General features: G+C 56.6%; 9 protein-coding genes across 9 annotated transcripts; 2 read left to right on the forward strand and 7 right to left on the reverse strand.

The window, feature by feature from the left end:
* Positions 1-626: 626 nt before the first annotated feature.
* CHGG_07214 (uncharacterized protein) lies at positions 627-2,942 on the reverse strand (the record flags this gene model as incomplete). Its single annotated transcript, XM_001224869.1, has 2 exons — positions 627-2,761; positions 2,882-2,942. The coding sequence occupies 2 exons, from the start codon at positions 2,940-2,942 to the stop codon at positions 627-629; spliced, it is 2,196 nt and encodes a 731-aa protein (XP_001224870.1).
* A 499-nt stretch (positions 2,943-3,441) lies between these two features.
* Positions 3,442-3,977, reverse strand: CHGG_07215 (uncharacterized protein; the record flags this gene model as incomplete). Its single annotated transcript, XM_001224870.1, has 2 exons — positions 3,442-3,572; positions 3,761-3,977. 2 exons carry the CDS (start codon positions 3,975-3,977, stop codon positions 3,442-3,444), a joined length of 348 nt encoding a protein of 115 aa, XP_001224871.1.
* A 374-nt stretch (positions 3,978-4,351) lies between these two features.
* CHGG_07216 (60S ribosomal protein L4) lies at positions 4,352-5,646 on the reverse strand (the record flags this gene model as incomplete). The annotated part of the gene is made up of 3 exons (XM_001224871.1): positions 4,352-5,093; positions 5,150-5,300; positions 5,442-5,646. The coding sequence occupies 3 exons, from the start codon at positions 5,644-5,646 to the stop codon at positions 4,352-4,354; spliced, it is 1,098 nt and encodes a 365-aa protein (XP_001224872.1).
* A 940-nt stretch (positions 5,647-6,586) lies between these two features.
* On the reverse strand, positions 6,587-7,920 carry CHGG_07217 (uncharacterized protein; the record flags this gene model as incomplete). The annotated part of the gene is made up of 3 exons (XM_001224872.1): positions 6,587-6,904; positions 6,961-7,135; positions 7,250-7,920. The coding sequence occupies 3 exons, from the start codon at positions 7,918-7,920 to the stop codon at positions 6,587-6,589; spliced, it is 1,164 nt and encodes a 387-aa protein (XP_001224873.1).
* Positions 7,921-8,564: 644 nt separating this feature from the next.
* CHGG_07218 (uncharacterized protein) lies at positions 8,565-11,379 on the reverse strand (the record flags this gene model as incomplete). The annotated part of the gene is made up of 2 exons (XM_001224873.1): positions 8,565-11,223; positions 11,303-11,379. 2 exons carry the CDS (start codon positions 11,377-11,379, stop codon positions 8,565-8,567), a joined length of 2,736 nt encoding a protein of 911 aa, XP_001224874.1.
* A 2,429-nt stretch (positions 11,380-13,808) lies between these two features.
* CHGG_07219 (uncharacterized protein) lies at positions 13,809-14,177 on the reverse strand (the record flags this gene model as incomplete). Its single annotated transcript, XM_001224874.1, has 2 exons — positions 13,809-13,853; positions 14,025-14,177. 2 exons carry the CDS (start codon positions 14,175-14,177, stop codon positions 13,809-13,811), a joined length of 198 nt encoding a protein of 65 aa, XP_001224875.1.
* Positions 14,178-14,781: 604 nt separating this feature from the next.
* CHGG_07220 (uncharacterized protein) lies at positions 14,782-18,026 on the forward strand (the record flags this gene model as incomplete). Its single annotated transcript, XM_001224875.1, has 7 exons — positions 14,782-14,938; positions 15,002-15,287; positions 15,379-16,300; positions 16,360-16,725; positions 16,893-16,919; positions 17,320-17,946; positions 18,018-18,026. The coding sequence occupies 7 exons, from the start codon at positions 14,782-14,784 to the stop codon at positions 18,024-18,026; spliced, it is 2,394 nt and encodes a 797-aa protein (XP_001224876.1).
* Positions 18,027-18,123: 97 nt separating this feature from the next.
* On the reverse strand, positions 18,124-19,269 carry CHGG_07221 (uncharacterized protein; the record flags this gene model as incomplete). Its single annotated transcript, XM_001224876.1, has 3 exons — positions 18,124-18,579; positions 18,647-19,061; positions 19,130-19,269. 3 exons carry the CDS (start codon positions 19,267-19,269, stop codon positions 18,124-18,126), a joined length of 1,011 nt encoding a protein of 336 aa, XP_001224877.1.
* Positions 19,270-21,894: 2,625 nt separating this feature from the next.
* Positions 21,895-24,009, forward strand: CHGG_07222 (uncharacterized protein; the record flags this gene model as incomplete). Its single annotated transcript, XM_001224877.1, has 1 exon — positions 21,895-24,009. The coding sequence occupies one exon, from the start codon at positions 21,895-21,897 to the stop codon at positions 24,007-24,009; it is 2,115 nt and encodes a 704-aa protein (XP_001224878.1).
* Between the last annotated feature and the right edge of the window lie 35 nt (positions 24,010-24,044).

A 24,044-nucleotide genomic window follows, 5' to 3' on the forward strand; every position in this document is an offset into this window, starting at 1 on the left:
CATATCCCACCATCATCACATCGTCACCATCATTTTAACAATGATTACCCGGCCCTTCCAACCAAGGAAATACTCGCTGGCTTCGCCAGTGTAACGCGCGAGCGGCTCGTCAGAAAAACCACCCGCCCACTCACCACCCTTCACAAAGCCATCACAAAATCTCCGAAAACCTCGACTCCCGAAATGGACTAACCCTCCCCCCCTCAACCCGCCTCCTCAACCTCGGCGGCGTCAGCGTTGCCGACACCCCCCCACTCCCACCCTCAGACCCACTCCCACTCTGACCATTGGCCACAGATCGCGACCCAACCACCTCCCCCGATGGGAAGGTACCTTTAGTCTTCAAAGATAGTCCGAAAGCGTCCACTAACCGGCTCTCCCCCCACGAATACTTCCTCCCACTAATACTCCCCTCTCCCACCACCCATTACAGCTGATGTACCAAGACCAGTACCCTCCCCGCGCTGGCTGCTCCTGACTCGTACGCAAGCAAGTGTGGCATGAATGGGCCTGTAAACTGGTTATGCGAGGTGGGGATGCTGGGTTGGAGAGACTTGTGAGAGTGGGGCGTTCGGTTGGAGGATTGGGGTTGGGAGTGTCCCGTCCGAGGGGGGGTGTGCAGGGGATTAGATTTGGGGTGTGGCGCAGGGGAGGATGGCGGAGGGGCCGGCAGTGGCGGTGGTGGTGGTAGTGCTGGTGGTGTTCTCGTCGGTGGTAGGGGCGCGGCCGGCCATGGCGACCTCGCGCATGCTCGTGTCGGGGCGGTCTTCGGTTGCGGTTTCCTTGCCCTTGCCCTTGACGTCATCCGTGATGGAGGGCGTGCTGGTGTTGTTGCCCTGCAGCCGGGCTAGGGCGACGCCGCCGATGAAGCCTTTCTTCTTCGCGTCGGGGGCGTCTTGATCGTCGGTCACGGTTGTGCTGGCCGTCTTGGCTCGCGGCCGGGGGAAGCGGGAGAAGAGCCAGTCGCGGACTTTTCGTGTTGGAGAGGTTGAGTGGCTATCCGGGCTGATGGGTTCGGAGGTGGATTCTTTGCGCCTTGGGTGCCGTTTGCCAAAGTTTATTGACAGAGTGCGAACTCGGTTAACGGCAGAGGTTCGTTTGTTCTCGATGTTTGGGGCTTGACCCTGGCTGTCTGTTTTGAATTTGCTGGTTAGAACCCCCTTCTTCCCCTCTGCGGCGTGCTTCTGTCCAGCTTTTGCCGCATTTGCTTCATCCTTTCGGGTTTTCTCCTCCTGTTTGATCTCGGCTTTCCTTGCCCTCTCAACATCCTTTTGCTGGTCTGCACTGTGATCAGCGGAGGGCTTCAAGACCCACGGCTTCCACGACTTACCTTTAAGCTTCTTATGGATATCCTGAATCTCCCTCTCCCTCATCCTTTCCCTCTCGGCCTTCTCTTTCCTCCTTTCCTCATCGAGCCTCTCCTCCTCCAGCCGTGCTTTTTCCTCCTCGGCCAGTTCGTTGATCTCATCCAGGAGCGGCTGGACGTTCTTGGCGGCGACCTTTTCGACCTCGGCCCGGTCAACAAACTTCCCACCGCCAATATCAACCTTTCCGGCGTTCTCATGGGCCGTAGAAGCGGACCTAGATTGCGCGGCCACCAGCGCCTTCCTCCCCCAGTCATCCATCGTGACCTGAGGCACCCGGCCTGTGTCAGACTGCACCTTCTTATCCATCTGCTGCAGCTGGGCTCTGACGTTCCGCTGCGCAGCCGCGAGCAGCGCCTCCTGATCCCGCTTCCTCTTGCCCTCGTCTACCACGGACAGCTTGTTGTTCAGCAGGGACATTTGTTTGCGGATCTGCTCCGACCGCCGTCTGTCCTCCAGCAGATCCCCGTCGCTGGAGGAGCGCCTCCTGGTTAGCTTGCCCTTGATGGTGCCAAACTTGGTCCGCTGCGGCGTGCCTGAGCCGTAATACTCCTGGAAGGACCGCTGTTTGTCGTGTTCTTCCTGCAGCTTGGCGAGGCGCTCCTGCGCGAGCCGGTACGCGGCCTCTTGGAGGTTGTGATACACCAGGGGCGGTTGTTCCTCATCCTGCGAGCTCGCGAGGCTGGAAGCGTCGCCACCGGGGAATGATGCCGACCGGGCGTGCGCCCGGGCCGAGTTGTCAATTATCTTTTGCTGCTGGCCGTACATCCGCTTCGCCATGGCGAGGGCAGACGCGTGTAAGACGTCTGCGCGGTTCTTCTCGTCGGTTTCGGGCTTGACTGGCGGATTCGAGGTGAACATCTGCCTATCCATGTTGGTATAAGGCACGGCGCCCGTTTCGCTGATCGACATGGCGTTTGCGCGCGGCGATGGTCGGTGGGCGATGGTCGCGGCGCTCAGTGCATATCCCTCGCTGCTAGGCGGGTTCGGTGCCTTCTCACTCGCCGTCTGAGGCGATGACCTTGCTCTGGGTCGCACGCCCGCCATTGCCCCTTTTGCAGCGCGCATCGAGTTTTGGCGTGATAACTCAGGACGTTCAGCAGCCAGGGCCGGAGTCTTGGTTGCGTTGAAAGCCAAGTTCGCGGCCGTGGATACCCACAAAGAAGGAGGAGAGGCAGGCGGCTTTTGCTGACGTTGTGCCCAACCAGCAGCAAGAAGGGCATCTGACGACCTAGGAGTCTCGGACTGGTGTCCCCGAGGGGAGGCTGGCGGGGAAACGGTATTAGCCCATCCCAGAGTCGCCGCAGCACTCGCCGCCGCATCGCCCGGCTTCAGACCCGGTGACGGGTAGCTCGGCAGATCTTGCGCATTTGCGTATTTTAGAGGGCCAGAATGACCTAAAGATTGAGGTTGTAAGCCGAGTACCGGGCGCGTTGGGAAGCACAGAGATTATGCTATGCAATGCAAGGCAAGGCAAGGCACAAAGCATGCAGCCTGCGCACGGTTGTTGGACTTACCGGGCAACACCATCGGACGAGATGCGCCTCCAGCAGGAGACGTCACTGTTGCGGACGCCATCGGCGATCGGGTATCGGACGCGGCCCCGTGCTATTGTAAATTCCGGCCAGCGGATAATAGAGTGATATGTTATATGTTATAGCAATATACAACTACCTTTGGATTCGAAAATGCGCCGTCAAATCGCAAAGCGCAAAAAGCGAGTCGCAATTCAGGTTCTTGACGCGCTCGGAAGGACAAGATGAACCCCGAGTTTGTAGATGCCAGGAAAGCGAGTCAGGCAGTTGAGTAAGAGGCGACGGATAACGCCGTCGGGGCGAATGGAGCTGATGCTGTGTGGACTGAGAAGTGAGACACTGAGACACGAGGAACAAGGAACAACCAGAACTGGAGCCAAGAAAACATCCGACGATCTGTCTGATGCGCGCACCAAGGGCCAACGCTTCGGGTCTCGGGATTTGGAGGAGCAAACTGAAAGGGGCCCGGGTCTAGACCGATATAGAAGGATTTTCGAGTCGAGACCCATTCCCATTCACAATGAATAAGTCCACGCTCCTGCTCACGCGTCCTTGCTAGGTGGACAGAGCACCGAGCAACCTGCCGGAAGTCTGACCGACGTCATTGTCTCCGTACTGAGGTACCAACCGTAATTGTACACCCTGGCTCGCTCGGCGGGCTGTTGGAAGGGCCCTGCAGTGCAACCTGCAAGCAGCTGAAGGAGTGGCTGAAATCGCCCCCGCCTGGGCCCCTATGGCCCCGCATTCTCCACCCTGACAGGTATTGCACAGGCCACTTTACAATGCTTGGCATTTCAGCGATCCGACAGCACCTATGAGATTCGTATCCCTGGAGGAACTGGCCCTGGGATTGTTTCGTACCTATGTTGGGATAGAGGGTGGAAGAACTTAGGATGGGGTGAGGAAACAAAAAAGGACGATACGAGAGCAAACTAGCCATTCGAAATCCTTTCTCCCCCACAAGCAGCTCGCTCTCCTGGCTCTCCACACCCTTTTCGAAACTTCGGATAGTGCGTAGACCCTTGCTGCAGGGATCTGCGGTGCGGAAACAGGGACTTGTGACCGCCTGGGCAGCCATGTGCTGCACATGACAGTCCTCGTCGGACTAAGCTCAGCAAGAGCAATCGCCCGATGGAGCGTCTGCCCCGGACGCCCATTCGGCGACCAACCATTGGTTTGGACAACAGGTCTCAAACAAGCACTAGCCTGGAGCCAACATGACACATTCATACACACTAGAGGGGCACTAATATGTTTGCACCATTGCTTCCTGTCCTGTCTACTCGAGGATCTCATTCAATCTCGAGGTCTGCTCTTGGAAAGGCATAGTCCGTGTCACAAAGCAAATGCCATGTCGGTATCAGAATTCATTGATGTGTGTTTGACACATGCTTAATCCGTTACGCCGAATAAAGTCCCCACAACCAGTCCCGTCCTTTTAACAACCCCCGCTTACATCTCGTGCAGCTGCTCCTTGAAAGCCGCAGTGGGAGGTTGGGGCTTGCCCTGCTCGGCCTTAACCTCACCAAGCTTCTCAGCAGCAAACGCCTTGGCATACGGGTTGAGGCGGAGCTGAACCTGCTTGTTGACGAGCGGGTTCTTCTTCTGGACGGCCCCACGCTTGCTGCGGGCGTCGCCCTTGGGAGCGCGGAGGACGCTCTGGATTTCAGAGCTGTTGATGAGACGGGTAAGGTCGGCCTGAGCAACAACGCTGGACGGGAGGAAGAAGCCCTTCTTGCTGTCGTAGACGGCGTCGAGCTCCTTGATGGCAGCCGAAGTCCAAACAATGAAGCGGCCGAGGTGGCCACCGGGAGCAAGCTGGAGGAGGTTGAGGGCATCGACCGGGCAGGTCTCGACACCAGTGATGTTGCGGAAGCCCTTGACGAGATCCTTGCCATCGGCCTCGGCGCTGTAGACGACCAGAGGACCACGGCGTTGGCGGTGGCGGCGGCCCCTGAGCTTGCCCTTACCGGCACGGACCTTCTTGGACCCCTTAACCTTCTCGACATCGGCACCAGCGCCAACGGCCTTCAGGAGGGCGAGGGCAGCGGCGGTCTTGGCGACGGCCTCGCCGGCAACGGCGGAGGAGTCGACGACCAGGGGAACCTCGGGGACGGTAGCGACCTGGTGGCCGCGAGCCATCAGGAGGGGAGCCACGGCAGAGGCGGCAAGAGCCGAGGCAGTAGCGAAACGCCTATCATGCAAGGTTAGAACCAGTCCCCGACAAAAACCAAGTCTCCTTCCACATACTTCTGGCCCTGGTTGATCTTGACGTGCCACTTGCGCCAGATCTTGGTGGGGGCGAACATGCGGCCGGAACGGCACATGTTACCGAAAGCGGCCTGGCCGGCACGGTGAGTACCACCGCCGGAGACACGGGGGATACGGGCAACAGCGCGACCTATTTTCGTCCATCGTCAGCAATCGCCCAATTTCGAAATCGCGCTTCTTTCTCAATACGCCGTATTTTCGAGCCCGCGTCAATCCATACTGTCCTCCTCCCTCTTTCCATTTCCCAAAAACCACTCGAAAAGCCACTCACCAGTGCCCCACGACTCAGCCGAGGTCTGGTGACCAGCCTTCTCGCTGACGGAGTACGGCTGCCTCTTGTTCTTGGCCATGCCGGTGTGGACGTGCTTGACGATATCCGGGCGGATGGGGGCGCTGAAGACCTTGGGGAGGACCTCAGTGGCGCCGGTGGCCTTGCCATCGGCGCCGATGACGGTAACTGTGGGACGGGAGGCCATCTTGTCCGGGTGTCGGGACAAGTTCGTCGGCTGCAAAAGAGGAGGAAGTTAGCGATCGAAATTCGTGGTTTTTCTCGTCGACGTAGTTCGTAGCTGTCGAGGCTTCGATAACAACGGAAAATCGAGTCGGGCGGGCGTAACTCACCTGTTCGTTGGGCGGGTTGTTGAAGATGCGAAAATTCGAGGCCGGCGGGAGCTCCAATTGAAATTTTGCAATATTCGGCGAAGTGTGCCCGTGGGGTTTCCCAGTGGCCCTAATATGCACTAGGCCGGAAACGGTATATGGTGGGGCTCCCGCCAGCTGGCTACAGCCCACTCAGCTTCCAAGCTCCAAGGTAACCACCACCCAATCGCGATGCCTTCATTGCGTCGTCCGTGACAATTCATACGGCTACCAAATTTATCGCAAGAATGTTCAAAATATCAGACGGGCTTATACTATTCCAGGATTCTTGTTTTTGTCCCCCAAGCCGCTATTTAGACTGAGATACACCATCATATGCGATTTTAAAAGGAGCAGGTCCCCCAGTTCAAGATTGTTTAGATACCTATAACAGTCACGCATCGAAACGCTCTTTTCTTATTCTACTTCCATCCGCCTTCTCCATCACCTCTCCGCCAAGCGGCCCTGTCAGCCCCCCAAGATCACACATTCCCCGACAGCTGCTGGGGATGCGACCCCGGACACGACCCGGTGCATTGCAACCCCATGCTCGCCTGGTTCTTAATATTCGAGCATAGGACCTTGGCGGTGCCGCCATTCTTGGGCTTGATATTGATGTTCTCAAAATGGAACCCGTCGCACGGCGTCGACGCGCTGCAGTGGATTCCCACCGCGACATTGTACCTGCTCGTGCCTGTGATGTTCTGCCAGCGGACGTCGCTGATCTTGAGGCGTGAGGAGTCGCAGTTCTGGTATGAGTCTGTCACGGGGGCCGGGTTAGTCACCGAACTCGGGGGGGGGGCGGTAGGAGGATGACGGACAGATACACGAGGTCACGTAGATGGGCTGGTTGACGTCCTCGAATTGCATGTTGCGGAAGGTGATGTTGCGGACGTAGCCAGTGCCGGGATACGTCTTGATCCAGCCGACGTTGCTTGAGTGGGTAGCCTTGATGTCCTCGAAGAGGACGTTCTCAACATAGTCGGGCTGGTTGGCGTTTGAGCCGACGCTGCCGATGGTCATGACGCCGGACTCGTGGCAGGTCACATTACGGACATGGATGTTGGTGCTGTTGCCCTTGACGCCGATACAGTCCTGGGGGTGTCAGTCCGAGATGCAGAACCCAGGGGCAACTCAGGGGCTTGACTCACATCGCCACACTTGACCGTCCAGTTCTCGATGAACACATCTTTCGAGTTCCAAGTATTCGTCCCGTCGGTATTTTGAGAACTCCGGCCGTTCTTCGAGTAAGTTTCCATGTCGAGGTTCGTCATGGTCACGTTCTGCGAATGCGCAACAAAGGTATGCCAGAACTGCGACATCCGCCTATCAACACGGTCAGTAGCCACCCTCCCTTGTTCTCACCATGATCCCATCTCCATGAGACAACAGGAAAACAACACAAAAAAGGAAAGGGGAAAAACAAGAAAAGAAACCCACCAAGTAATCCCATCAATCAACACATTCGTCCCATACCACACCGTCAACGAAATCGGCCTCCCATTATAATTACTCGCCCCATTCGCCAGATCAATCCACGTCTGGCCATTCCCATCAAACAACGCCTTCCCAAACCCCCTAATCGCGATATCCCTTCCCCCCACACGCCACGCCGTCTGGCGGCCGGCGTAGGTAACACCAAAACTGGCCTGGCGCCAGTAGGAGATATTGTCGTCGCTCCAGATCAGCGTGCCGTGGATCTCGACCGACACGTTGCGCAGGTCCGACGTGTCCATCACCTGCCGGATGTGGTACGTGCCCTCGCGCAGGATGATCGTGCCGTCCTTGCCGCATTGCGTGAAGGCCGACATGATCTGGGGGGTGTCGTCGGGCTTGTTCTGCCGTGGCGTGATGGGCGCGGCGGCGTGGAGCTCGCTGCTGCTGCTGCTGCCTTGAGGGTGGCGGTGTGAGCCCGGTTCAGCGCGCGGGTAGTGAACTTCGTTATCCCAATCACGCTCCTCCGGGGATACGGTGCCGAGGCTGCGGACGGCGACGGCGGCCGGGGTTTCGGAGATAGGAGTCACAATGCATGTTGAGCCCTCCTTGACCATGGCGGTCAAGGCAGGGAGGATGATGGTGCTTAGCACCACGAGCAGGGCGGTGGACCACATACTGAATTCCTTGTTTGGAGAGGATGATCTACAGCCTTACGGCGGCCGAGTTCATCTTGGCTCTTGTAGTAAAGCATCCCGGAGGTAGAGGCACGGGGGACGTCCTACACATCGGGTTATCGAGCGAGCGCGCCATGTGCTTCCGATAGGTGGGTATATTTTGCCCGTCCTGCCTTTGCAGAGGCTCCCAACGGTCGGTATCCGGGGAATGGGGGATGATATTGATTTGGGGGGTTTATTGATTGTGGTAGCCTCTAGAGAATCCTGTTTGGTCCCCTGGGTTGGAGTGACCTCCGGCTGATTTCCAACACCACCCTCCGAGGTGACCTTTAACCATAGCCGGACGAAGCTAGGATACGACGGCCGGAGAATTTCACGCTTTAATTTGGCACTCGATGCTTGTTGTAGCGGGTGTCTGAAATTTGAACAGAAATGCCGCCACGTGTGCCCATGCTTAGCAAATCAGATGAACGGGAATCTCATATTTCCCATTCGATATCGTATTTCTTCATAGCGAGACTTGAAATACAAGTTCTTTATTCCGATGCGTGGTATCACAAACATAACTAAACCGCTGCCCCTATGGCGCCCGAGCACGCTTCCTGTACACATACCGATCGAACTTTACTAACCCCTCACCCACGTCATTCAACATCCTTAAACCGCCTCGCTAGAGCTGCAAGCTCATCCTGCACCGCGGGGTCCTCCTGGCTTTCCCTCTGCAGCTCACTGTATCTCGCCCTGACCTCGGCCAGGGTCTGCAGCCTATTGAGGACGCACGAGGTGAGGAACTCAAAATCATCGTACTTGCAGGCCTCGAGAAAGACGCGGCGCATGCGGTCGCTGTACAGCTGGCACGCGGCGAGTGGCTTCGTCTGCCTGTACTTATAGAAATTCCGCGGCATCTCGCTGCCGTTGTCCTCGTCTTCGATCATCGGCCAGACCACGGCATTGAAGCACTCCTCGCAGACGGTGAACTCGGGTACCCGCTCCATGATGTGCCACTTGTAGTTCGAAATCGGGGTGTTGCGCAGGCACTCATCGTGGATCGATATCTCCCGGACACGGTCGACAAGCTCCATAAGATCCGGGGCAGTCCTACGGGTGAGTGCTTTATCGGACGTCGTCTTCATCTCTTCGAAGTAGTCGAAGAAGCGCTTCCGCTCCGGTACATAGTGAAGCTCGCAGATGTTGTGCGTGGCCTCATGTGAGCTTAGGGGCACAAAGATGCCTGCGAGGTTTGGTAGGAGCACCTCAATCATCTTGGTACAGCTCAGACAGACGTTGAATCTCGGAATAGGCCGCCTAGAGTTCGGCGCCATCATGCTATACCAGACGCGCGATGCGGACTTGCTCCCCGCACAGGCTTGTGTCCGCGCTGCGACGGATGCTATCCCCTGCAGCAGACGAAGGTCGGGGAAGTCGTGTTTCAGCGTCAATAGGTAAGCGATGCGATACCACGGCGAGGCGCCAAAGTCGCAAGAGATGAGCTGCTCTCCAGTACGGATGGGGGCCGGGACAAACATGTGCTGGAATTCTGTGTTGGCAAACAATACCCGGTAACAGCCGGGGCAAATCTCGAAATTCTCGGCCCTCTTCAGGGTAAGAAACTGTTCACTGCCCGGTTTGTTGCGAGCCAAGGTGGGATATTTCCATTGACAGTCAGGGAGTTGGGCAAGAGCGTGGCTCGTCACGTCATCATCGGCAGCGCCTTGTTCGGAGCGCCCGGGCTGCCAATACAACGTTGGCGATTGCACGTCTGAAGATTCCTGTCGAGCAAGGGTAGCTACTGCCGCTGGCACAGGCCTGTCCAGAGTAGCAGCCCGAGGTAACGTGCCCGACACTGGAGGTGGCAGCGTAGTAGAACCATTCGCTGAGCCGACGCTGGCATCCCGTGAGTGCACTCCTGGTTGGGCTGCCTTGACTTGGGCGGGGCGTCGGGATGGAGAGGCGCTGGCAGCGGGAGACGGCGACATGGAGCGCTCGCCGACCTTCCTACTTTTATCAGTTGGGAAAGTTGCGCTCCGCGGGCTTGGTTGAAGTCCTTCATCCGAAAATGGAGCTGCTAGTGACGGAACGGCTGCAAGCCTGGCGGCTGACCGTCGGCCTTCGTCCGGTTCCAATGTGGGCCGGGTTGAATAGAGGCGTTCGGAACGATTGTGGCGCCGCTCCTTATAGCTGTCGTCGCTTGAATACCCGTCGCGGTCACGATTTGACGAGCGAGGCTGGCGTTTGCGAGTCGGCGATCCGGGCATCACCCTCGCGCCGCGGGGATGAGGTGGGGAGTTGCTATTCCGGATCCTTCTCGGCGGGGACATGTCCCTCCGCGGCTTTTCTGCCATGAAGTCATCGCCTGGCGCCATGAAGGCAAGAATATCATCATCATTGTAGTAACCGGATGGTTGTTGGGAGAGTGGTTTCGACCACCCACCGTCCTGTGTTGGCACATTTGTGGTGGACGAGGCCCGTCGATGAGCCCCTGGGCTCACAGAGTATCTGGATGAGTGATGCGAACGCTTTCCATCCGCTACTTCAACCTCGGCATCCCTCCTGGTTGGGGGGCTACGGCCGGATCTCGGCCCCGCATCTGATCTGACATCCGAGTACGCTCGATCACGTCTCCTAGAGCTCTTGCTTTTAACCGCAGCGGGTGATAAAAAGTCGTTGTCGGATGGTCTTGCGCTAGACCTGTCGCGAGATGAAGAGTATCCTTGAGCCTCTTGGTGCACGAGGGGTTTCTCCCGATCACGGCGGCTGCTTGAACGCCGAATAGATGGTTCTTCCGGGTGAAGGTCGGTTGTGAGGCGCGGTAAGTCCTGGTGGCTCTTCCGCTTCACAATTTCGGGCCTTCCTTTACGCGAGCCCGGGCGTTCTTCGAATCCTGGGGGGTTCTCCTTGGGTGAATCCCGTTTTCGCCTATCCTCATTCCCGCTCTCCCCACTCTCCGCATCTTTTTCAGAAGGTACAATGACGTATTTACGGCAGGTGTTTGCATCGTATCGGGCCTGAGTAGTCTTCGGGGCATCTTCCCCAGCAGCGCCCGGAACAATCACGAATCGACGCTCGGGGTTGTGCTCGTGTACCGGGAGCAGAATTGGCTGCTGATCGATCTCACCGCGGTGCTTGGGCCCTTCGTCGGATGAGTCCGACACAACCGAACTAAGGTGTTCTTTTGCCAACGATTCGTCTTCATCCTCGACGCAGGGTGGCGGTGGCCGTTTTATGCGTGTTGTCGTTCCTGCTGCCCTGGGGATACCGATATTGGGTTTAGACGGTTCGTACGCCCGACGTTGTGAATCGTAACTGTGACCATATTGTTGTCAGCAAAAGGCGGGCGGGCGAGCGAGCCAAGCTCTACACAACAGCTCGACCAGCGACTTACGGGTGGGGGCTCCTCGAGCGCGCGGTCCTCCACGACCCCGTCTCCAGGAGCGTCTCAATAGCGTCCCATTCAACCATCCTGGTTGGTAAATTTGGTCATTTCTAGAGTAGGACTATTCTGTTTTGCTGTCGAGGAGATACGGATGCTGCGCGGGCGGGGTGGAACCCAGGGCCGGTAATGTAATCAACTTGATCGGGGTCGATTCTTTTCAACTTAATCGTGGTTTTTAGTTAAGGTAGCCCTTGCTCCCAAGAGCTGTGTGTGGTTTGTGGCTTGGCGCCTTGCGAATCAGAGTGCGTCCACGGGTGTTAAGAGTCGAAGAGGTTGAGAACTTGGAGCTAGCGCGCAAAGGCTGGACTGTGGGAAGAAGGACGGTGTTGGGCCAGGAACTGGGGCTGCGAGGGCTCCCAACCAAGTGTGGAAGTGAAGGTGGGGTGGGGCTGGATTTGTTCAGCAAACGAAACGGTCGCTAAAATGGGCCGACCAAGAGACCAATTGGTTGCAGCCCGTTCTGCAACTGTTTGATTCAGCTATGTTGTAAGACGGCATGGCAAGCTTGGAAGATACAAGGTTAATGATTAATATATGGATTGCGAGTTGTTGCACGACGGGTCTTTGATTGCCTCCAGCTGCCCGGTTGGGTGTTCGCATGACATCCATGGTTGGGCGGGCATCTCCCCGGCAACTTCCCGTCTGCCCCTTCTGTCTCTCGCACAGACCGGAGGTACCAGGAACTCGTTATCCCACATTCTTTTTCCCCAATGTTCGGAGCATCCATGGAATTCATGGCGTTGTCCGTTCCTGTCGGGCCCAGAACTAAGGAATTGGGGCGGTGCTTTCTCTGAGAAGCAATCTAAGGATTATATCCAACCATGAGTCGATCCGAATGCCAGAAAGTCTGCAAGAGGGGTTGCTGTCCTGCAGTTCACCCTCCCCCACCCTGCACTTGCGGCGGGCCCCGAGACCGAGCCTTGTGGCTAGACCCTCTCGGCCCTGACAGGCTTTCACCGTGGCTGACCGCGGCCGGCCTGCCCCGCAGCCAATCAAGTTTCATAGAGGATGGCGTTTGCAGGCCCCTGCAGTTGGTTCACCTGCCAGAGGTCCGTTTCACGAACTGAAACGAAGCCGCCATTTGTGCCAATTGCATGTTTCTGTTGCTCCATCGTGCTCTCGTTCTCTCCAACCCTTCCTCCTGTGGAGCTTGCGATGAAGTACATACTGTGTAAACTTTTGAATGAGGACCTGTCTCAAAATTCCGAACAGGCTTGGCCGGCAAGATCGACGTCATCTCAGTGGGGAAACTCAGCCCTGTGAGCCTAACCGATCTGGGCAATTTTGATGCATTTTTTTTACGTGACCACATATTTTAAACGCCCGAACTTCGTCCCATGCACTGCACGACAAGACAAGGATTAACAGGAAACCACATTGCATTGTTTGAGGCCGCTCCAGACGCATTTCTCTTGGATCCCCGGGTAGGCTTGTTGTTCACCCCATGGGCAAAAAAGGCGAACTGTCAGGTGTAGGTGCCGACGAAACCTTAGCTTAGAGGGACGAAAAAGAAACCCATTCGGAAGCCCAAGTCGACTTTTTATTTTACTCGGTGTCTTTTATCTGATTTCTTTGGTTTGGTTTCATTTACTTCTTTTTCGTTTCATTTTTTCTTTTTTTCTTCTCCCTTTTCTCCTTTTCCTTTTCCTGATTTCTTGCTCCTTCTTGAGTTCAGCTTTTTGGTGGCCAGAGACCTGGAGTGCTGTTGTCGGCTGTTCCACCGTGATCCAGAGAGTTCTCTGTTAGCAACACTGTCTCGAGGTACCCATTTAATTCGTGGCAATTAGGTGGCCTGGGGGAACACCGCAGATGAAGGCAACGGGCGACCCAAGTCACCCAACCTCCATGGCACGGTGGATTGCGTAGCCCCCAAGTCCCAAAAACGCTGGTCTCTTGATATGGTGCCCTCCTCCGCGGGCCAAAGCTGATGAGGCTGCCTCACCCTACCGCTACCCACTCTGCCACGCATACTTAGGCATATGTACCCTCGTCTGCTGCCCCTGCCGCAAGTGAAGCGTCCGAAAGTACGTGCCGTGTTCTCTCGAGCTCCTCAACTGACGTTACCACGCAACAAGATTCCATCTATAATTTGGACTCGGTCTCCCAGATGAGCCATGTGAGGCCTCTTCTGGCCGACCTCCTTTACGACGAGGCATACATATGCCAGCCGTGCAAGTGCGGGGTCTGTTCCGGGCATTCCGCTATTCAGTCCGTATACATGCAAGATAGCGAGGCAAAAAGAAACCAGGAAGGTCGTCGCCTCTTCCCGGATAGGTACTGGAAACATCAGAAAGGCATACGTGCGTTTTGTGTGGGTACTACTACGGGACGGCGATCATGGGACACAGGAGACAAGGCTACCTGTCACTCCAAGACCGAGAGTGATAGCTCACTTTTATATCTTGCAAGGCAGTATCATTTAATCTTTATTGATTACCAGCCAGCCGTATTCAGTTCATGTCAAGGGGAAGAAGGCAACGACGGGACGCTGGTCAAAATTCTGGGTTTGGATAGTTTGCTCTGCTATTACTGGTCAACAGGCACGCAGACAGGCACACCCCCCGAGGGGAGTGGAAGGTCAGGTTCAGGCTGCTGTTTTATCTGATCCCTTCTACCCTGTGTGTGGCCTGGGGCTGCCAAGCAGGGGATATGTATTAGATCCCGCACTCACACTGTCACCGCCTCCTCCTAATTGAAAGCAAAACATCGCGTTTAGCTCAGCGGCATTGGGGGGAGGACCGGTTGGACACCAATCGAAAGAGGACCGATTCGGCTCCCCCTCGCAGCGCAAAACCTTCGGGTTTTCGTAACCGTCAACCTCCATTTGACCGGCAAATGGGGCTTGACGGCGAGCTTTTTGTACTTCATTTGATGCTTCATTTTTAACTTGGTAAATATCTATGGTCAAATCCTAGTTACCTGGTTCGTTGTTCTTTTTACTTCTACCTTGATGATGTTTTATTCATTACTTCATTTTTATTTGATAGGTATTTACTCTTTCTCGTTAGGGGGGAAAGAGCCAACCTCGAGTAGGTGTGCATTGAGAATTACTAGTTGAAGCTCGGTCCCCAATCGCAAGTACGTTTAGGCTCATAAGTATAAGCCAAAATAAAACCCAAATGTGGTGATGTTTTTCTTGGTGTTGTTGCTCGGCATCAGCTCGCCCGAGAAGATTCATTACATGCATGACCCCGTTTATACATTGCTCGAAGCGACCCCCGTCACATTGACCCACCAAAACTTTCCCGAGCCAAGCGATAAAATCATCTTGTTGAGAGAGCTTTAGCTCTAACGGGTTGTTGCCGGAGTAATTGGCAATGGAGTTTGCAAGGGCAGCGTCGGCTCGCGGGTTGCTCAGATGGCAGTCGCCATTGACCCGACCGAAAAGTTGGGTATGCCACCCATACCGGAGCCATGTCGCCGCCATCATGTCCCGGCGTTTCTCGTCGGAAGCACCATCACCTCCAGCACCTCCAGCACCACCTGTAACACCCACAACACCTACAACACCTACGACATTTGCACCCCCTACACCAGAAGATAAGCCTTTCTATGTCACGACGCCCATCTTCTACGTCAATGCCGGTATGTTCTTACCGATTTGCCACTGATCCATCCACAGCTGCGATGGTGGTGAATGCTGACCAGTCCGGTTGGTAGAGCCGCACATCGGGCACATGTATTCGATGGTGCTGGCCGACGTGTTCAAGAGATGGCAGACCCTGATCGGCAAAAAGGCCTTCTTTGTCACCGGCACTGACGAGCACGGCATGAAGGTGCAGCAGGCCGCCGCCCTCGCCGACAAGGAGCCCAAGCAGCTCTGCGACGAGAACGCCGAGAAATTCGAGGAGCTGGCGCGGATGGCCCGCATCGACTACGACCGCTTCATGCGCACCACCGACCGCGACCATGTCCAGGCCGTCGAGCACTTTTGGTTTTTGCTACGGGAAAAAGGGCTCATTTACGAGACCAAGCACGAGGGCTGGTACAGTGTGGGCGACGAGTGCTTCTACCCGGAGTCGCAGGTCGTCAAGCACCAGGAAACCCTTCACGGGCGCTGTGTACATGGCCTCGGCCGAGACCAAGAACAAGGTGGAGTGGGTCGAGGAGAAGAACTATTGCTTCCGCATGACGGAGCTCAAGGACAGGCTCCTAGACTTCTACGAGAAGAACCCCGGGTGGATCGAGCCGGCATCCCGCATGAACGAGGTTGTCGACTGGGTCAAGAACCACTTTGAAGACCTTTCCATTTCCCGGCCGGTCCAGCGGTTAAGCTGGGGGATTCGGGTCCCCGAAGACCCTTCCCAGACCATCTACGTCTGGGTCGACGCCTTGATCAACTACATCACCGCAGCCGGTTTCCCCGACTGGACCCCCGGGGAGTCGCACAAGGGTGGCTGGCCTGCCGATGTCCACGTTATCGGCAAGGATATTTTGCGTTTCCATTGCGTATACTGGCCCGCGCTGCTCATGGCCCTAGATATCCCGCTGCCAAAGAAGGTACTGGTCCATTCGCACTGGACACTGAACAACAAGAAAATGTCCAAGTCGGTTGGTAACGTAGTCAATCCTCTGTACGCTATGAACCGATGGGGGGTCGACGCAACACGCTACTATCTCCTAGCTCAAGGCGGAATCGCCGACGATGCCAACTACGCCAATGACCATCTTGTGATTAAGTACAAGAAGTATCTCCAAGGGGGCCTGGGTAACCTGCTCGGACGCCTCACGAGACCCAAGGCGTGGAACGTACGAGACATTGTGACGCGCTCGCCTCCTGACCATGACTTTGATGTCATGATGCACTCGTTCATGCCCAAGGAAATAAGACTGGACCTACACGCAACTGAGCAAATGTTGAAGGGCGCTGCGCCTATCGTTGCCTCCCGGATGGAGAAGCACGAGCCTAAAGAGGCCATCCGCAAGATATTTAAGATTAGCACCACTGTGAGTCAGGCCTGGTCCAGTTTTTCAGCTGGTAAGCGGCGTCGCTAATACCCTTTTAGTTGAACGAGTTACTGTCACGGAGAGAACCGTGGGCATTGGTCAAATCAGAAGACGCGGCAGACCACGCAGTGGCAGACAAGACTTTGTTCCTGGTAGCCGAAGGCTTGCGAATCTCAGGAATCCTCTTACAGCCATTTCTGCCCGATAAGGCTGCCCAGTTGCTTGACACCCTAGGTGTCGCTCGGGATAAGCGGACGTTTGCCCATGCCGTCCCGCGGTGTGACATGGATTATGGAATCCCGATGGTGGACCCCGGAAGCGGCCGCGCTGATGGCCTCTTCCCTCCTGTGGTTGAGGACATGGATGTCGAATTTCCCGGGTCTTCTAAGAGCAGGCAGAAAGCGAAGAAGAGCAAGCGCCCGGAGGTGCAATCAGAAGAATAAGGTGTTACGCAGCGCGTTTCTGAACGCGGATTTGTAGGTGTGTACGACTAAACGGCGTGCTGTACCTGATACTGGCTCGAGACTCGAGATACACTGTCACCATCTTGTACAACAATAGAAACGAATATACGGTTCAAAACAACCAACAGTGGGAAAACACAACGGTGACGGCCTCCGTGAGTGGGCCAATCCTCAATTGCAGCATAACCCCGATAACAAAACAATCCTAAAAGCACAGCAAAAACAGCTCACTTGAAACCCTCATCGAGAACTCAATGTGAAAGGCGAGAAAGCCCAAAATCGACCCCGAAAAAATGAGACTAAACGAGTCCACCGGCATGTCAACTACTCCATAACCGGGAATAAACTCACTCAAAAAACTAAATCCAACCCCCTCATGCCGCAGCTATCTCGACCACCCGAGCGTTGCTCGTGCCCTATGACAGCCGCCATGTCCCAACCTACCACGCCTGGATGGAAGACCCCGTATGGCAGCCCCCCTATCCCAACCATCCACCTACCTACCTTCATCCCACCGCACTCAAAACTAACCCCACCCTCCCCACCCCCACCCAGGCCATCCAAGTATCCACCGCCTCCGAACCTCTCACCCTCGAAGATGAGTACGAGAACCAGGCGTCGTGGCGTGTCTCGCACGACAAGCTGACCTTTATCGTCTGCGAGCCCCTCACAACAACACCCGGCTGTGACAGCCCCAGTCCCAGCCCCAGCACCAATAACGATACCCCCACTATCCACGCCGGAGTGCCGGACAGCCCCTCGCGGATGGTGGGTGACGTCAACCTGTTCCTGTACCCCTACGAAGACGAAGATGACGGGGAAGACGAAGACGGGGACTCCCCCTCCGCGACGCCCGCGTACTGCGTCGGGGGAGTGGACATCATGATTGCGGGCCTGCAGCACCGCGGCAAGGGGCTGGGCCGGGCGGTGGTGCAGGGTTTTTTGCAGTACGTGGCGCGCCACTTGGAGGATATCACGCGGGAGTATGCCGAGGACAAGGACATGGCGGCGGCGGTGCCTGGGCTGAAGCTGCTGATGGCGAAGATTAACCAGGGGAATGAGAAGAGTTTGGCGTTGTTTAGGAGTTTGGGGTTCACGCAGGAGGGGGAGGTCAACTACTTTGGGGAGGTGAAGCTCGTGCTTCAGGATTTTGACACGTTGGCGGCGCAGGTTCCGGGAGGGGTACGCAGAGCTGGTCTATTCGAGGGGAGCAAAGCGAAGACGGGGGGAAATCAGCAGAACAACGACGACAGCCATCCTAAGAACATTAACAGCAATAATAAACCCGGGTTTTTTTGTGAAGAGCAACGCCATATCGTCCGATCCACCCCGTCCCGTCCCATCCCGTATTACATCCTTTTACTCCATCCCATACGTCGCCTTATACTTAGCGAGGATCTCCGCGCTGGTGTGGGACCCCCCGCAGACCACCAGCACCACATTCCTGCTCGCCCACTCCTCATCCGTCAACCCCTTACCCAGCTGCCGCCTCAGCTCCCCATTATATGCCGTCGCAATTGTCGCGCCGCAGGCCACCTCGATGAGGATGCGCGCGTCGTCCAGAAAACGCACGCACGCCAGCGCAGCCTCCTTGTCCGTGACGGTCGAGCAGACCATGCCCTCCGGGCCGACCTTCTGGAACCACTCCCACGTCTTCTCCGACACGCGGCGGGCGCCCAGGCTCGTCGCGATGGACGTGATCCCCGGCAGCGTGACCATCTCGCCGGCCTGCACGCTGGCGTACAGGCTCTCGGCCCCAACCGTCTCCATCGCGAGCACCCGGGTGGTGCGACCACCACCACCACCGCCAAGCCGCTTCGCGTTGCGCTCCAGCCCCTCCATGACACCATTCAACAGCCCGCCCCCGCCCACAATTGCACACCACGGCATCCAGTCCGCCGCGGCCGGAAGAAGCGGCCGCCGACAGGGCCAAAAGTCCAGGGCGATCTCGTCGACGAGGGTGGCGGCGCCGGCCCAGATGTCCGGGTGGTCGAAGGGGGGGCACGTAGACCCTTGCGCATGCCGTCCTGCGGGGGTGAGGAGGGACTCGCGCAGGAAGGCGTCGGCCTCGGGCCCAGCTGGCGCCCGTCTGGATGACCTCGACGCCCAGCTCGCGCAGCTTGGTGACCATGAACTCCGAGGTGGAGGTCGGCACCACGATGGTGGCGGGCCGGTTGAGGGTGATGGCGGTTGTGGCGCAGGCTAGCCCTGCGTTGCCGCCGGAGGAGCAGTAGAAGTGCAGTTGTTCGTCGGGGAGGGTGGTGGAGGAGGCCGTGAGCATCATGTTGCCGATTCCGCTGGGTTTGGGGTTAGTGCCGTGTTGGGGGTGGTGAGATGGTGTGTGGTGGTGCGTTGAGGTGCTTACCGAGACTTGAAGGAGCCGGATGGTTGGGTGTTCTCGAGCTTGAGGAAGATATTGCACCCTGCCGCTCGCGAGACAGGCGGCGAGAAGATGAGGGGCGTCTCGACCCATGGCTTGGGCGGCTCGGGGGAGAAGGAGCCCATTGTGCTGGTGTGGTGATGGATGGGATGGGTAGTATCTGGTGATGGTTTGGCAGTGGTGTTGAGCTCAGGGTAGGTATTGGTGATTGCTTGCCAAGACTGCGTGTAAGTCGCGAGATGGCTCGAACATCAATCGGCCAACGGTCTACGCCGACTCTTATATCAATGCCGGGAACCGGGACGATCAGGAACCTGTGAACTTGATCGGCATGCAAAAAGGCCACCTCTTTGGCCGTATCAGTGGCTTCCGTTTGCTTCCGCTCCCTGCCGCTCGAGTGCCGGTATCTCGTACGGCCAGGTACCTGATGATCCCTACTCCTCGTCTTTCACGAATGCCGAGACGTTACCCAAGAATTACAAAACGCAAACTCAGACGTTGGTCTGGTGATGTCAACTATTACTTGAAAGAAACCAGGACTTCCACACCCATGCTCCAGTTGGAGAACAACGCTGGCATTTATCCCTGCATCGAGACCCAGCGGAGCGCCACACATCAATGTCTCCTCCTCGCCCATGGTCGCCTCATCCGGAAGGTCGGTCTGCCAAGAGGAGTTGCTGCATGCGAGATTTAGGGCGTGGCCGGATCGGGGATTTTACTTGGTGGAGTCTGGGCCGACGATAAACGACGGTATCTTTCCGGGGGGGCCGAAAACCGGAGAAAGGCGCGTTCCCGCCCTTCGGTCCACACCGACTCCAGTATTCCGGGGTACTCTTGTATTCCGTGCATGAAGCTCCGGGAAGTTCCTTATTGGGCTGGGGCCCGATGCCGAGCCGACGAGGCGCACAATGCTAGCCGCTTGTTGTGCTATCGAGGCCCAGTTCGTCCTTTGTCATGGGCACATGACCCAGGGACATGGGATGCGACAAAGTCTAGAACACGTCCGCTGGTATGAACCCCTTGATATTGATGAATCTGAATCAGACCGCAGGGCATAACTCGTGATGACAACGCGTTTATGGGGGCACGAGGACATGTCTGCTGGCGAGGTAGAGTTGTTGGCCAAAATGTAGCGGGCGGGCACTGGAATTGGATCTTCATTCACCGTAATATGCGTGGCGGCCATCCAGGGGTAAAACAGGACTCGGGCCTTTGTCCCCAATGGTTCCGTCAATTCTAGTTATTCGAGGATTGTCAGCCGTTTCCCGTCGCTCTTGGGCTTCTTTGGGGGTTCATTATCCCGTTGGCTTCGGGTCTCGTTTCTTTCCCAACGGATTAGCAACAAGCCATCCTAGCTCGGTATCAAGAAGCAGTGGCCGTATCCGGGAATGCCAACTCACTGGCGATGGTAAGACAGATCAGGTCGAGGGAACCAGACAGGATGTCACGTCTCTGCCTTGGGGCATCTTAAGCTATCCTTGACAAGTACCTACATGTAGCTGAGAAGCCTTTGGCGACGATGCGATGTGCCTCGCTATGCTGCGATCCTTGCCAATGGTGGAAGAGCTGGTGAAAATGAGAGGGTGCGAGATTAAACTGTAATTGTAACATGTCGGGCGACGTTGTCTTTTTTATAGTTTCGATTTCGACAGGAGTGATACAAAATCGAAAATTGTTTAAGCAATCGTACACTGCTGCCGTAAGGTGGGTTGGGTTGTCTTCGTAAGATTCCTACCTAGGTAGGTACCTAGGTCTATATTAGAAGGAGGCTTCCAACTTGCTTCAGAGTGGTCTCGGTTTTGAGTTGTGGCTTCCTTCTAAAATGACTTACACGGTACCTGGCAGCCTCAGGAAGGCACAACAAGCTTTGTCCTCTCCCTTGGGCAGTTTCCAGGTTTACATTCACCCAGCACAGTGCCAATTTTCTACCTCATAGGAAACTTGCTGTACCCAACATTTAATTCAAGTGCAGAGGTATTCTGCTTTCCCTCATCACCTGGTTGCCCAGCCGGGAACAAGACACCCCTAGGTGAAATACCGCCTTCACCATATTCACCATATTCACCACATCCTGCATGGTTGCACTGGTTTCTCTCAGCAGCCTGCGATCTCGAGCCTTTTAACTCTCTTGCTTCATATATTTACCTAGAATCTAGGTGCATGGCAAGGAGATTCATCAATCAGTTCTCAAGTCAAGTTGGCTGAGAATTCCTTCCCGCACCTTCCCGGCGTCACCTCAAGCAGTGGGTGCATTGAGCTCACTACACCAAGTCAATTTGGTTTGTTCTTTCTTTTGAGTTCTTTACATTCTCACATTCTCAAAACTTGCCCATCCCACAAAAAGTTCGTTTTTTTGAACTTTTTCGCACGGCCCCTCAACATCCTCCCAGGCGAGTTGCCTGGAGTAGGGACATACACCAGATCTCCAATTCACACTCACAGCAACACTTCCTTTATTTCCCATTGCTCTTTACCTAGCGAGGTAAGTAGAAAGCATCCAGCACTTTCAAGATCTTTGATGCTGCCATTGCTGGTTTCTGGCCGCATCAAAGCCATCCATCTGGAGAGATTAAGGTCTGCTTTCGAGAAAGACTCTTGTTGACATGCCCTTTCATTCATAGATGCATCTCTTCTTCTACTGAAAGCAGTGGCATACCCTCGTGGTAGATAAAGAGATAACCGAGCGAATCGACAATTCGATGTGGAATCGCGATACAGGTCAACCTGGCTTTTATCACTCTACTCCCAGGATGGCAAGTCAACCCAACCCATTCCATGCCGCCCTCGGTGGTGCCAACCATCTCACTCTGGCCGAGCTTGAAGCCGCTACCATTGGCTCCAATGGCTTTCAGATGCTCCAGCGACAGGTTGCTCAACCTCGCTCCGAGTACTCAAAAGTCTCAGCATGGCTCTCAGATCAGGGCGTGCACATGGGCGACGAGTATTTCGTCGAGGTAGATGAGCCCAAGACGCCTCGATCAAACCGACATAACCCCATATTCATTCCCGATGATGACTCGGAGTCGGCGGCCCAGCCGCCTGGCGGCGCTGCACGTGTTGGTACGGCCGCCGCGAGGACACCCCGCGGGGTGCCGCCGTACACTCCCCCTTCGTCTCGGCATTTTTCATCCAAAAAGCGCAAGCGCAAAGTGCCCGAGGTGGACGAGGACATCGAGGACGTTCTTGTCGTTCAGCCACCTTCCAGCACCCCGACACGCCGCAAGCGCAAAGTGTCCGAGGTGGACGAGGACATCGAGGAGGTCATTGTCGTTCAGACACCTTCCAGCACCCCGACACGCCGCCCGCGCCCGACCCCTATTATTGACTTGACCCAGGCCGATCGCTCGAAGCGTACAAGGTCCTTTATGGGAAATATGGATGACGATGTCATAATCGTCGACCCTCCGGCCCCTACGGTGCGTCGTGAATTGCAGGCATTCCTCCGTGGAGAGGAGGGGGGTTCCAATCTACCCCCTGGGGAGCGGTTGAGACCGATGAACACGGAGCCGGCTGCTGGAGTTGAAGGGATGCCGCACGACTCAACTGCGCCCGAGGCGAACGCCAACGAGACATTGGACTTGCTCCGGAGTGTTGAGGCAATGACACATTTCTTCACTTTGGCAACAGAGACTCGGGACAAGATTTATCGTCACCTGCTGGTTTCACCGAGACCTATTCACGTCCGGCATCTTTGGACAGACGTGGCCCGCCGCTCTATCCGCCGCGGGGGGCGTGGTGACGACATAGGGGGTACCAATATCGACATTGGGATTCTGACCGTGTGCCGCCGCGCCGCGGATGAGGGCACTCGCATCCTCTATTCGGAGAACACCTTTCTCTACCAGTTGCGAGATCCGGAGGTTGTCGAAGTTGTAACCGGGGGTGGCCGGCGAAGCAAGCGGGTCGCCAATCGCAGGGAGCAAGAGAACCGCAGCATCAATCTCGCCAAGTACGGCAATCTCATCCGGCACATGGCCATCGAGCTGGAGGCGAACCGCACAGCCACTTCATACGAGAAGCTCATGAGCGCCGCTCTCGAAACCCTCGCCCCCAACGGTGCGGAGTCTCTTCCGTCTCCGCCCCGTCCGCTTTGTAGCTCCATCCACCTGCACACGCTGACCATCACCATCTCGCCGTTGTTTGAGCCCAGCCATCGCATCATCCGGGTCCCGGGAAACAATGACACAGTCATCCGCGAGGGCCGCTTCCTCAGCATGGTGAGCTTCTTCAGCCGGGGCGCGCCGGTGCTCAAGGCACTGCAGCGCCTCAACGTCGAGTTCCTGCGTATCAACGTGCACGTCAACTCGGACCTCGGCGTCAACGGTCTCGACGCAGCCAACTCCTGGCTCGACTCTGCCGGCGACGACCCCGACGACTCGGACGACGACTCGCACGACGACTCACACCTCTCCTCTCACAACGCCCAGCAGCCCAAGAAACGCCACCTCGAGACAACCATCGACCTGCGCTACCTGCCCCGGCACATGGAGACGCTCCGGCGGCAGCCCGGCCCCGCGGGCCCCCTCTGGGAGAACGATGTGCTGATGCAGGAGAAACAGCGGCAGAAGGGCGCCGCCGCCGAGGACGCCTTGGCCCACCTGCGCCGGCACATCGAGGATGCCTGCCTCCGGCCCGAATTTGCCATGCGCGGCATCTGGGAGGACCATGGAGCTGCTGAGCAGCGGCGTCGCGAGCAGCGGGTGAAGGAGGACGCCCGGTTCGACGCTGATGCGTACGATGATGCTGGGGATGAGGAGGGCGCGGACGAAGATAGTGAGGACGAGGATCGCGCTGCGCGGCGGACGAAGTCGCTCATTATCTCGATTGATCGGGTTGGCCAGCAGTTGCGGGCGTATCGCGCTTGATGGGGAGAGATGGCGGCGCTGCCCGGCCCTGCGCT

This window comes from Chaetomium globosum, genomic scaffold, assembly GCF_000143365.1.
Source record: "Chaetomium globosum CBS 148.51 scaffold_5 genomic scaffold, whole genome shotgun sequence".
In the NCBI taxonomy this organism is placed as follows: domain Eukaryota; kingdom Fungi; phylum Ascomycota; class Sordariomycetes; order Sordariales; family Chaetomiaceae; genus Chaetomium; species Chaetomium globosum.